Source organism: Micropterus salmoides, unplaced genomic scaffold (assembly GCF_014851395.1).
Source record: "Micropterus salmoides isolate LMB-PRFRI ecotype aquatic unplaced genomic scaffold, ASM1485139v1 Ms_hic_scaffold_2, whole genome shotgun sequence".
Taxonomy (NCBI): domain Eukaryota; kingdom Metazoa; phylum Chordata; class Actinopteri; order Centrarchiformes; family Centrarchidae; genus Micropterus; species Micropterus salmoides.
The window spans coordinates 6860904-6873702 of NW_024041150.1; the positions used below are offsets into that span (position 1 = coordinate 6860904).

Here is a 12799-nt window from a genome sequence, read left to right on the forward strand (position 1 = left end):
TAATCAGAGCTGGACAGAAACACGGGACAGAAAGGTAGATAGGAAAACATTCCAGACTTAAAGTCATGCTGGTTTAAAGTTTGTATTAACAGACCATCTCTGCAGCTCCACGCAGCTCTTACTTTGGGTTTAGCTGCATATTTCCTGTCTGGTTCAGTGTCTGTGGCTCAGCAGCAGACTCAGCAGCAGACTCAGCAGCAGACTCGCCGGTGAACACGGTGGAGCATTTAGCCGCTAAAGAGCCAGATATGTCCCTCAGGAGCAGCACCTGTTGCTGTTTGTGGACTACCGCTGGGAAGTCTCGAGTTTGGCCGTCGCCATCTTGGTTGTTTGCAACCAGGCAGCACTGGACGTGACCGTATTTGTACGAGAGGGTGGAGCTAGCCAGCTTGGTTAGCAAGGTGCATCTGTAATTCACGTTAGCTGTGATGCTAATTTTGGATAAAACAACAATGAACAGCCGACTCCTGATGAGCTTTTTCAGCGGCGCTGGTTAAATGTTCACAGAGCAGCGGACACGAGTCGCCTCCAACCACAAGGTAGCCCCGCCCTAAAGCCTCCTGGTCTCTGTTCCTCTAAATGGGACCATAATTTCCTAAATGAACATCATGCTGTGTTGAAGAAGACTTGAAACTAGCGACTGAGACCAGAAACTCATCAGGAAAGAGTTTACTGAGGGAATAAATCAGCTGAGAAGTATTTCCAGTGGCTGAGAGGACGCAGGTGTCACTTCTCAGACCCGCAGCTTCCTGCTTGGTGGCGCCCAAACACAGAGCTAACAGAGAGAGAATGATCATGTTGCTGTAAATAAGTTTGCGAACACGATAATATGACAGATGTTATATTTACTACGTGCATGCTAATGCTAACAAAATGCTAATGAAATAACAGCTCACTCTAATTTTTAATGATTTAGCTACGAGGAGGAAAGAAGCTGGTTATTCAACACTTATTTTACTCCACGCAGCATCACCCCCCCCGCTGTAAATAAACCACCCCGACATGTTTTTAATGATAAAGCATCTTTGAGATAAGCTGTATACACACAGTGTTTTTATCTGCTGGTTCTTCTGCAGAACTAAAAGCTTCAGTGTTCAACACATTTCACTGAGTTGCATCAGGAAAACAAAAAAAATAAAAAATTCTGTTTGTTTCTGAAACTGCAAAACAGAGAATCCTGAAGTCTGAACTGAGGGCGGAGTGAAGGAAACAACTGCTTAACCTCCTCTTGTTTCATCAAGAACAGGATCACTTCTCATCCTCTGATGGATTCAGTGGACAAAGCTGCCGGTTCTCCTGAGAAATCCCAACAAAGACCTCCTGTGCAGAGGAACCAGAGTAAAGATCATCAGGCGTGGTGCAGGAAATATTCAGATCCTCAGTCTCAGTCTGTAGGGACCTGGGGCACAGGAACCGCTGGGTCGGCGGATCAAGTCCAGCACGGACCACTGCCGAAGGGGCCCCTGAGCAAGGCCCTGAACCCCTAACTGCTCCCGGGCGCCGCTCCTGATTGGGATGGGTTAAATGCAGATGTTCCCTTTTTCAGGAATTTCCCCTCCAGGATCTATAAGGTATTTCTGATGTCTGATTCTGGGTAAGGTAATGAAAACAAGCGTCCCCAACAACACGGGGCAGGAAGCAGAGAAAAGGGCGGCAGAAGTTAGCAGACAGTGAGCGACGGACTTTTTATACATCAAGTTTAATACGTCCAAAGAACCTCTATAAAAACCAGAGCGGGCGTCTAATCGACCCAGTAACCAGGATAAGCAGCTATACGGGACCCTGCTATGACTGAAGTTTACAAAAATACATTTTGTCATTAGAAAACATAAAGGATGAAGCTCACTGACCTGAAGTACACCGAGTAGGTCAGCAGTAAAACTCCCTGTTGGTTTGATGAAGTGTTCGTTTTAATTGAAGTTCAGGTTACTTGTGGTGCACTCCCCAGCTGGGAACTACGAAGTCTGATACTCACTGATCGTTTGATGTTTTATCATGTACTTTTACCACGTCGGCCTGGCAGCCTCAGCCCAGGGAATAGAGATAAAAACAAGCTTTTTAGATGCTTTGTTAGTTTGTCAGACGTCATTCAGCTGCTTTATTCTCCACAGTAAAACTACATATATTGCAGCTGCTGTCATATATCGGCCTTGTGAGCGCAGCTAACAGAAATGTTTCCAGATCCAGGATCCAGCAGACCGCTTCACGTCCATCATGTCAGACCGGACCAGCTACTAATCGGCCCGACCTCGCTGGTCTCACAAATAAATGGGTTTCAGCAAACACGTCGGCCGACAAGTTATCCAGAAAGGTCAAACAGAGTCTCCTTTACAGAGTCCGTCCACCAGAGAGAGCTGACGGGCTGCAGGCTACGCTGTCAAATGTTCTCTCTGAAGGACATCTGGAGCTGAAACGATGAGGCGACGGTCAGAAGAAGCTGTTTTCCATCACAGTAAACACACTAAAAATAAAGTAACCACTATATTTGGGTTAAGACACGTCTAAAAAAAGTCTCCTGGGACACTGGGACGGACATTTTTCAGTGTTTTTGACATTTTTTAAATGAAACCAATAATCGATTCTTCAGGAAAATACTAAAATAATTAGTAAATGCAACCCTAAAAGGATCCCGAGTAGTTTTTATAACATTAAATGAACCCATTTCAGCCGGTTTAAACCCCGAAGGTCCTGACCAGCAGACTCACCTGTACACGGCCGGGTAAGGCGGGGAGTACATGTACCTGTCCTCCAGAGCCCCGCCCCTCCAGCACAGCAGGTAGCTGGCCATGTCGGCGCGGCCCCGCCCACTCTCACAGTCAGGTCCACCAGGCAACCGACATCCACATCCACACGCGGTTGGGGTGGGAGGGAGGGGGCGTTACCGGGAGAAACAGAGTGACATCATCCAAGCGTTAATCCGATGACGTCACAACAACACGCCTCATCTGCTCCAGCTCTCCCTGCGCCGCCGCTCTTTGTGCTCCAGCAGCAGCTCCTCCGCTCTATAATCCTTCTGTTTTTAAGTCGTCCTCCTTGGTCTGCCTCAGGGCTGCTCCTCGCTGCTCCGGCAGCTCCTTCCTCCTCCTCCGTTTCTTTCACGCTCTCAACAACTTCCCAGCACAACTTTCTCTCCCTCTCCCTCTCTCTCTCTCTCTCTCTCGTCCATCAGCTGGGTTATTTTCCTCCACTGTGGGGGGAGGAGGTATGTGTTTCCTCCCCTGTTTGACCCGGGACGCCCCTCCTCCTCCTCCGCCTCCTCCCGCCGTCCTCTCCTTCCCCCCTTCCTCTCTTTGTCTCCTCTCACCGTCCTTTCACTCCATCGACCTTCCTGGAAGTTTCTATCTGACGCTGAGCAGCTCAGTGAGCCTCAGACCTCCTACGATTACTTTCTTTCTCCTTCTGTGCCAACGACAACAATCAATTCACCACTCTGGGAATATAAAACCAAGTGAAGCTTTACACCTCTTCACCTCACTCTTACCGTTTCTTCATCACATTTCTCTTGTGTTTTCGTTTGTTTTTGGTATGAAATGTCTTTATTTATTTAAAAAGTCCCCAGTCAATTCAACCCAAAAAGACAACATAATAAAACTATAAAACACTGTTGTATCTGCAGTAAAGTGTCATTCTACTGCAACTTAATGTATTGAAGTTCTTGTTTAGAGCAGTAAAGCAACATTAATAACTTTATTATTATTATATAATGTAGTTCAGATATTTAGGTTACGTCTTACTGTTTATTTACAGGTAAAAATAATTAATTTGGACTTTTTTTCTGACCATTAAACAGAAATTACAAAATAAAAACTCTAAAAAGCTCATTTTGAATTTGAATGAAAGATTTACGGACATGAAATAAAGAAAAAATAAATAACCTTTTATATGTAATAAAAACTACATTCACTATTTAAACTAAACTGAAAATCGAGTGAAAACTACTAAATATTATTATTATAAATATAACTATTGTTTTATTAATTTTTTTTCTCCATATGTTGTTATATTTAATTTCATTATCTAAGTCCTGTGCGTAGCATGAAGGGACTACGTTCACTGTACAACCTTGTGTTGTATAATAATAAATAAACAACCTTGTAAATAATGCATATATATTTACCAACTCTGCTCCTTCTATTCTCTGATCACTTCATCATCCCATTGACGGCAGTAATGATAATAATAATAATAAAAACAGACTCTATAGGAACGTCGACGCGCTTCAATTCCTAAACCAGCAGTATCACAACCAGCCGGGAGCAAACAGGTCAGAGGTCAGAGGTCAGGACACCCAGAAAGCAGATGGAAAAGATCCACAGAGGAGGAGGAGGAGGAGGAGGAGGAGGAGGTTTAACTGAAAGGATTGAGAGTTTGTGTTCAGGGAGAGTCTCTGGTCTTCTGACAGGAGTGGGAGGTCTTTCTTTCCATCCCGTCTGTGAAACACTGCCTGAAAGAATCCATCTGGAATTTCCCCCTATAGGCTGATAGAGTGTGTGTGTGTGTGTGTGTGTGTGTGTGTGTGTGTGTGTGTGTGTGTGTGTGTGTGTGAGGAGGACTTTTAATGTGAAGAAGAAGAAGAAGAAGCAGCAGAGCTGTTGTTGTTGGGGTGTGATCCTGTTTGAATCTCTGCTTTGCTTTCAGGAAACTGCGGTTTTCATTTGTTTTCAACTGGAAACAATAAAGTTTGTGTTTGAATTTGAACCCTCTGCGTCCACACCCTGCGGAGGGACCGGGGCCAAAAGGAAACCAGTGAACTCCTCCAGACTGAAGCTCAGAAACCTCCCAGCAGCAGTTCCTCTGTTTTCATTTCATTCCTGGTGTGTTCGAGAGAGAAACACACGAAGAAGAAAGATCCCTGAAAAACAGGAGCTTCTTGCCATCTGAACGCAACTTATTCTAATTCCCATTCAGTTTACAGTCTGCTGGCTGAAGCGAACCTTTAGTTTAACCTTAGGTTTTCTCGCTGGACTGCTCACCGAGTGTTCTCACACAATGTGATAACGCAAAGAAACACAAGCAGCCATTAAACACTTAGCTGTGGTTTAGTTTCAATAAACGGCTCTGACTGATGCTGAAATAACGCCAACATGTTGCAGATCTGTTAAACATATGAATTCATGCTTTGTCAGGTCTGTTAGCGACATTTTAAAATGTTTGTTTTCTGAATGTGAATGCTAACGTGCTCACAGTAAAATCCAACAATAGCGTCTTCTAAACTACCAGGAAGTTCAACTTCCTCAAGTCTTGTTTGTCTAAATATGAAGCAGCAGCACAGAGCTCTGGGTGGGACGCCAACAACAACAGTGGAAGTCGGAAACCTGCATCGTCTCCGTCTGTCATCGTGAAAAGTCACTTCCTGCCTGAGCTCGACTCTGGGTGAAAGCCGAGCTAAAGCTAATCAGGAGCTAACTTCAACGAACACGATGACAACCGGGGCTGCACGATATATCGTTTCAGCGTCGTCATCGCAGGACGGTGCAACGTCAAGCGAGGCAAGTTAAAACATGTTTACTGCATTGAAGCTCAAGAAAGGATGGTTTGCACTCAAAAACGTTCATATAATTCATTCGTCACCTGGTGAAAATTCCTGTTTTTATTTATATTATAAAATATATATTGCAAAAAAAGAAAAATATTGTGCAGCCTGTTGTGAAGAAATCACAGTTCAACACTGACTGCGATCGCTCATGAAAACTCGTCAGCAGCCAGCGTTATTTAAGATCCCTACCTCATAATTATCGTTCATGTATTTATGTGAACGTTGGACTAAAGGCGACGGGAGGCATCATCATCCACCCGCTGAACAATCAGCTGTTTGTCTAAAAGTGCTTTAGAGCCAGAAGATGTTTCTAGTCCTGATCTTCCGCTGACACGACAGACGCTCTCTCTCTCTCTCTCGCTCTCTCTCTCTCTGAACCAAGGTTCCCTGAGGTGAACGGACAGAAAGACGTGGCGTGAATAATGAGACGCCGGCTCTTTGTTAAGTACAGACCTTACAGGGTGTGGAGCGGCCTCCACCGCTCGCTGTCCTGGTGTGTCCGCAGACCGGGACTCACGCCATGTGGTTTGGTCCAAAGCACTGAAGTGAAACCCCCTCGCCAAACGTCACAGAGCAGATGCAGAAGACCACAGAGGAAGATGGTGAGGCCGGGACCAGGAACTGAGCAGACCAATCAGATTCAAGAGCTGCTTATAACTAAGGACTTGTGTGTCAGGGCCTGTGGAGGAGATCTACATATTTATCAGCACTAAAGCTCGGGAGCTTCCAGCCGCAGCAGGCCCGCCGCGATAACACGGACTGTGAAAAGTGGAGAACTTCCTGAAGCCCGGGATCACCGTCGTCTCACACATTCACTTGTGCAGCTGTAAACACACCGCTCTGTGTTTTCTTGAACAATAATACCAGGCCGCAGGGTCACCAGTGACGGGGCTGTGATGAACGGTGTCGGCTGATCCTGGTGCCGGTCTGAAACTCCAGTAAATTCTGTCCTCCAGACCCAGAAATAAGGAGAAGGCAGCTTCACTCTGATCCGGGCCTCGCGAGAGAGCGAACAGAAAGTAATCTGAGCAGATTACAGATCAAATATGGAAACTGGGGTGTCAGATCACCTGATCCGGTCCTGGTTTGATCTGATCCAAAACCTGATCCCAGCAGAGGGCTGGATTCAATGTCAGAAAACGTTTTAAATTTTCCAAATAATACAGCATTTTTACCGTGTAGGAGCCTGTTTGTCCACATTTATTTAGAGCTTGCACTTGATTTGTTTAAACTTCGCACTGATAAAGTCGATCAGCCATTCAGTACAGTAAAGTGAAAGAATAAATAATCCCCCAAACAGCTTCAATATCAAACAAAAATAACGTATTATGACAACCGTCCCTTACATTCATTACAAAGGCACAGTCAGCAGAGATGAACCATTAAACTGCATCTCTTCCTGCAGGTCCAGTCGCTCCCTCATGCTGAAAGCTAAAAGCTGCTCTCTGAATAATCTTTATTTGAATAATGCATATTAGTGAGTTTTATATATTTGGATCAGATGGTCGACTGTTAAAGAAATTAAAATAGGAGGAAATGTTTGTGTTGTTTTACTGCACATGTTCTGTCTCTTCAAATTAAAGCGCCCCCCCCCCCCCCTGGCTGGTCTACCGGTTGCTCTTTATATAACCAACAGCGTAGAGCTCCAGATTTGGTAATCCTGAAAAGTCTGGATCCAATGTTGGTTTGAAAAACCAGCACAAAAGTGAGAGAGGTCACATGATCCTGGATAACAAAACAAGGTCATTCTGATCCAGATGAAACCTTCTGAACTGGGCCCTGATGACCAACCTGATCCTGGGTTAAAGCTAGCGGATGCAATGTGTTTAAGCTAATGCTAGGCTAAAGCTAGCCGTGGATAAACAGCTGCAGGACACGGTAGAAAAATCATACTGTGATTATCTGTGGCAGCTCTGTGATTTGGATAATATTTTGATTAGGACCGAGTCATTCGTAGACTTTAGAAAGGTACTTTATTGTACTTTACGTCACGTACATGTAGCGAAACTCATTCTCTGCATTTAACTCTTCCTCCAACGGAGCAGGGACCAGATCCAGATCTGAGCCCTGGGGAACCGGAGCAAACTGCACACAGAAAGGCCGGGACGACCGGGGGTTTGAACCCGGCTTCACAGCAAGAGGCCAGACCCGCTGGACCACAGTGCCAGTGAAGAAGGTGGGTCATGAAATGCAACAAACGTCCCTTCCTGGACTGGAACGCACCTGAGTGCCACCAGGACGCCTCCTGTTCTTCGTCTTTACAAAGAGACATAAGAGCATTTTCACATTCGCTCTCCCATTAAAACAGAAGAAAAAAGACACAGAGATTAAATTTGCCCTTTAAAACAGCAACATGTGAGTCAGTGTTAGTAATAACACTGGGGGGGGGGGTCCCTGTTTAACCTCCGCTGGTACCGGCCTGAGGAACCACGTTCTGATCCCTCAGCGGGTCATGTGACCTGCAGCCTCTCTTCCTGTCAGGACCAGGTGCTGAACCGTAACACAGCTCCTCTCTCTTTGTCTATTTTTAATCCCTGCGATCTCACGCTCCAGGAAGTTAATCTGCCGTTGCCATGGTTATCGTAGCCGCGGACTGGCCGGGCGCCAGGTCTGATCGGCTGCCCGGCAGGAAGGACCAGGTACGACAACAACAGAGACTGGACGGATGAGACGGAGGAGCAGAGCAGAGGAAACGAGTCCAGACACTCAGAGTCCAGGGACGTGTTATTACTGTGAGAGCAGACAGCTGTTTCTAGCCGACGTGGCCGTTTAACAATGTTTTAATGTGCAGTTGACACAAACTCTGTACGTCCTCCATGTCTCTCTGCTGTCTGGATAAACTCATGTGCAGTTTGTACGCCGGGTCGGCCGACGTCCGGTTCAACCCTCCACTAACTGGAACGAGATAAAATAACTCAGGCGGGGTGTGACGGTAAAATAAAACAACATCCACCCCTTTACAGACGCTGCTTTTCCCACGGCTGAGTGCGTGAAGTCCGTCTCAAAGATCTACGATCTGACCGGCATCCAGAGCGACAGTCTGCTGATCGGACATGACAGACGTTGGATTTCATGACAGAAACGTGCATCAGTGAACTACTAGAAAGGAACGAGCTAAATTTCATCAGTCCTGCTTTTCTCACAGCGCAGGTCAGGAACTTGATGGCATCCTGACCTCTCAGCGCCCGTTTCCTGCAAAACGTCCTCATCTAGAAGACGCAGCAGACGCGTGTGATACCAGCGTCTCACATTTACCTACAACAATACCAACAGCAAAGAGCCGTGAAGACCGGGATCCAGATTTTCTTTACCAAAGCGGGGAACCTGTTCCGCAGAACGTGCAAATCGTCTCCTGACAAACGCTTTGAGAGAGGACGTCAGAGGAGACGCCGAGACACAGGCGGCTGCAGCCCCTCAGCCCGAATGAGTCAACTACAGTTTGCACTTATTCCACTATTTCATTGCATTTTTTTTTTTTAGAAGCGCTGCAGCAAAATCACAGAGAAGGCCTTGAAATCCTGAAGGGACTGAGAAATTCTAACAGCTGATCCTGTTTTGCTTTATTGTTTTGTTTTCTACCAGAACAACTTCCTGTGCAGGCGTATAGATGTTTGCTTACTGCAGTGTTTAACAGCACGTGTTGCTAATCTCCAAAAGCAATCTGTGTAATCTGGATTAATGTGGTCCGTTAGGTTTGTGCGCGTATCTGTTGATAAGAATAACCATATTTACCTCACATCGGTCGAAGCTCACCAGAAACAACAAACTAAAGAGATTAACGGTGAAGTCAGGCCTCACTGTGCTCACTCAGGGTTTGTGGGTAAACACTATGTGGTGTTTTCAGCTCTCCGGACGGGCCGACGCTCATAAAGTTCTCTCCGACCGTAAACGTGCTGACGGCCACGGAAACGACAGCTGAAATATGTGAGGAACGTTTCTCAGTGCAACAGAAAACGATTCTTCTCTCGTCACCAACTCTCCTTTTAACTGAATGAAACGCGGTTGTTTCTCTCTACCTCTGATCAGAAACTCACTCTGCTAAAAAGGTGAAACAGCGAATGAGCTTCTGTTTGTTCTCCTCAGAGAGAACCAGCTCTTTACCCTCCTGCACCCCGTGAGTGCTTTTTTAATGTTCGTAGGGTCCAATGCATTATGTCAGTGAGATGTCCCCACGAAGACAGTAAGACAAACATGTGTCCAGATGTAATTAAACTTGTGTGCCGTCTCATGGCGTGGGCGTACGGTCCAGTCCAATCCTCACACAGTGACTTCAATGCTTGTGAGAACCCTCCTTGTTTTAACCCGTCACGCAACAATTTCAAGAATGTGTTCTCTTTCCAAAATGTTTAGACTCAAATCTTAACCTCTGAAAGCTGCGAGGAGACAAAATGTCCACTCTTAAACGCACCTTGAGGATCAAACAAAGCGTCCTCGCCTTCACTCCTGAGGTCTCAGACTGGCCCTCACAAACGCAGACAGACACACAGACCCTAGTGAACTGGAACCTCTCTGCTGCCATCGTGTGGCTGATCTATGTTACTGCAGCAGGTGTCGTCCTGATCCAGGGGGCATTTCACTCGCTATATACTGACATATTAAATGGTTTTCACGGCAACTAATCAGACACACTGAGGGAGGATGGAGGCAGACAGCGTACAGAGTACAGCCATCGTCCTGATTCCAGCGAGCACACCAGCAGCAGAAACAACACACCCGCAAAGACGAGTTCAAACTGCAGTCACGTGGATATTTATCCCTCAAATCACATACTTTTACCACCGCCTGCTGGCAGGACCACATTATGAAGGCCGTGGGACACGTTCTGCTGAGAACCCAAACAAACCAAAAGGTGTTCCTCTGATCTGATCAAATGTAAAAGCTGTATTATTATTATTATTATTACTACATTTACTCATTTAGCTGACGCTTTTATCCAAAGCGACTTACAATTGCTGTGCATGTCAGAGGTCGCACGCCTCTGGAGGAACGAGGGGTTAAGTGTCTTGTTCAGGGACACACTGGTGGACGGGTCACAGTGGGGGATTGAACCCGGGTCTCTCACACCAAAGGCATCCATTGCGCCATCGCCACCCACCATCATTATTAATATTATTATTGTATGTTACCACTCAGGATTATTTCCATTTTACTCGTTCTTGAGACAAACACATCAGCGCCACACGGCCACTGATGTCTGAATGCAACCTCAGAGCCTTTACGTCTCTTTACCTGAGCCTCGGTGATCCGCCTCAGAGCCCGAGGGTCCGGTCTCTGATTTTCAAACGTGACTAAATCGATGGCACGACTTCCCCTACATCCAAGGTAGCATGGAGATGCAACACAGCCTTAAAGGGAGATCCAGAGAGGAGCAACAGGAACCAGAACAAACACTTCCTGTCCTGACTCACCTGGGGCTGCTGTGGAGCGAGGGGGCCGAGCTCGCCTTGCGGAAGCCGTCTTTGAGGACGGAGCGACGGCACGACTCTTTCTCCGACTTGGATCGAACTGGAGGGCCGAAGTCGTCTTTGGAGCTGTCTCGGAGCCCCGCCCCCGAGGCACTGAGGGTGACTTCGGAGCGTGACGTCTCTGAGGGGGCAGACGGGTCCGGGTGGGCCAGCGGGGCGAAACTCAGCTCGATGATCTGCTTGGCGCTCTCGCAGATCTGACTCTGAACACACAAACACATCAGTCACACGGGACGTAGCGACACGACTCCTCTGGTTACTTTCACCTTCGCTCCCCTACCTGGATCTCTGGGGTGAGGGTGGGCAGGTCGAAGGTGAACACGGACGTGGACCCGGAGGTCAGAAGGTCGACGCTGTCCAGGCTGCTGTACGAGGTGCCTTTGGCCCGGTGAGACTCCATGATGCTTTCAAAATGGCGGCTGAAGGAGTCAAGGTTGCTTTCGGAGGGTCGGCGGGGGCTGCCGAGGGAGATCGGAGACTTGAGGCCGCCGTGTGAGTTAGACGACGCCTCGACCGGCCTGAAAGGTAAACAAACACCAGACTTTAAAGGCTCCGGTGCAGATCACATTGTGTCCTTCATCGAGTACTGGATGAAATCTGCTCGACAGGAAGTGCTACAAACTGCCTGCGTGCTTATATCATGACTTTTGTTTTGGGACTTTCAGGGGGCTCAAATCCGGAGGGAGCAGGTTTACTGACATTAAGTTTCTTCTGAACAACACAATTAAACTGGGTGGTTTTTATCAGAGCCATAAAATCAGTCATTGAAGCAGTGAAGTTAAAGCTGCTGTCCAAAGTATCTGAGACCACACTGATGATAAACGGGCGATAAACACGTTTTTAATACGCTGTTAAACACAAAAATGTCCCCACCTGACTGTTAGCTGTGTGAAGCAGGCAGTGTTTTCTTTACCCTTCAAGAATGTATGTAACATTTGAATCCTGTGAGGGGGTCACAGTGAGAAAGGACGGGCTAAAGGTGAAAACAGCCCATTCGCCCTCTTTGTTTTATGGATGCTGCTGTGGCTGAATAAATAGGAGTAGATTGTAACTACAGAAGTTAGATTAAATTAAGTCGCCATATCATCCAAACCTTTATTACTTTAACAGCCAAGCCTCCGCAGGACACAGGGATGAGATATGAGTGTAATCAAAACTTGGATGATACAGTGTATCAAAATCAACCCATAATCCTCTGAGTTCAAAGGTTTTATGTTTGAAGTTTGAATGTTGTGGTTTTAACTTTTAATAATGTTTCCTCAAAGTTTTGTTTGCGTCTGCGGTTCATAAATTAAATTAAGGATTTTTTATGTTTACTGTTGGCATGTCACATTATTTTGGACACTGGGTGGCAGTCATTAAATGCACAGGGTTGTACATGTAGGGGCACAGGTAGCGGGAGTGCACACAGTTTTCACCAGAGCAGAATGTACCAACACGCTACAACTCGCAACAGTAGAATTGGAAACAAACCGGTATGTTTTACTGCAATAAACAACACACTCAACCGCAAATAATGTCTGTGTTTAATGGCAAAGGTAAAGGACGTTGGAAAAGTAGAACAATTTGCCGTTACAGGCAGCGCAAAGCTCAAGACGCAAAATCTTACCGCTGCTTAAACTACTGTATCTGCAATAATGTGTTACCGCACAATAATGACAAATGATATGTGGTTAGATGATGACCATATTTCACACCACTCAGGTACATGTTGATGGGTGACACCTAAAATCAGGTTTGAACAGATTGAGCAGACGTAAACACCCATAAATCTGCTTAGAAATCAGAGAAAAGAGAC

General features: G+C 46.3%; 1 protein-coding gene across 3 annotated transcripts in view; it reads right to left on the reverse strand.

Annotated features, from left to right (window-relative positions):
- Positions 1 to 12799, reverse strand: part of LOC119911334 (PH and SEC7 domain-containing protein 1-like) — a 74785-nt gene that overhangs the window by 37539 nt on the left and 24447 nt on the right. For all 3 annotated transcript variants that reach the window (XM_038730180.1, XM_038730178.1, XM_038730179.1), the window contains exons 6-7: positions 11282 to 11519; positions 10945 to 11204 (exon numbers count right to left, since the gene is read on the reverse strand). In XM_038730180.1, the coding sequence (XP_038586108.1) occupies positions 10945 to 11204; positions 11282 to 11519 (498 nt within the window). The remainder of the gene's footprint in view (positions 1 to 10944; positions 11205 to 11281; positions 11520 to 12799) is intronic.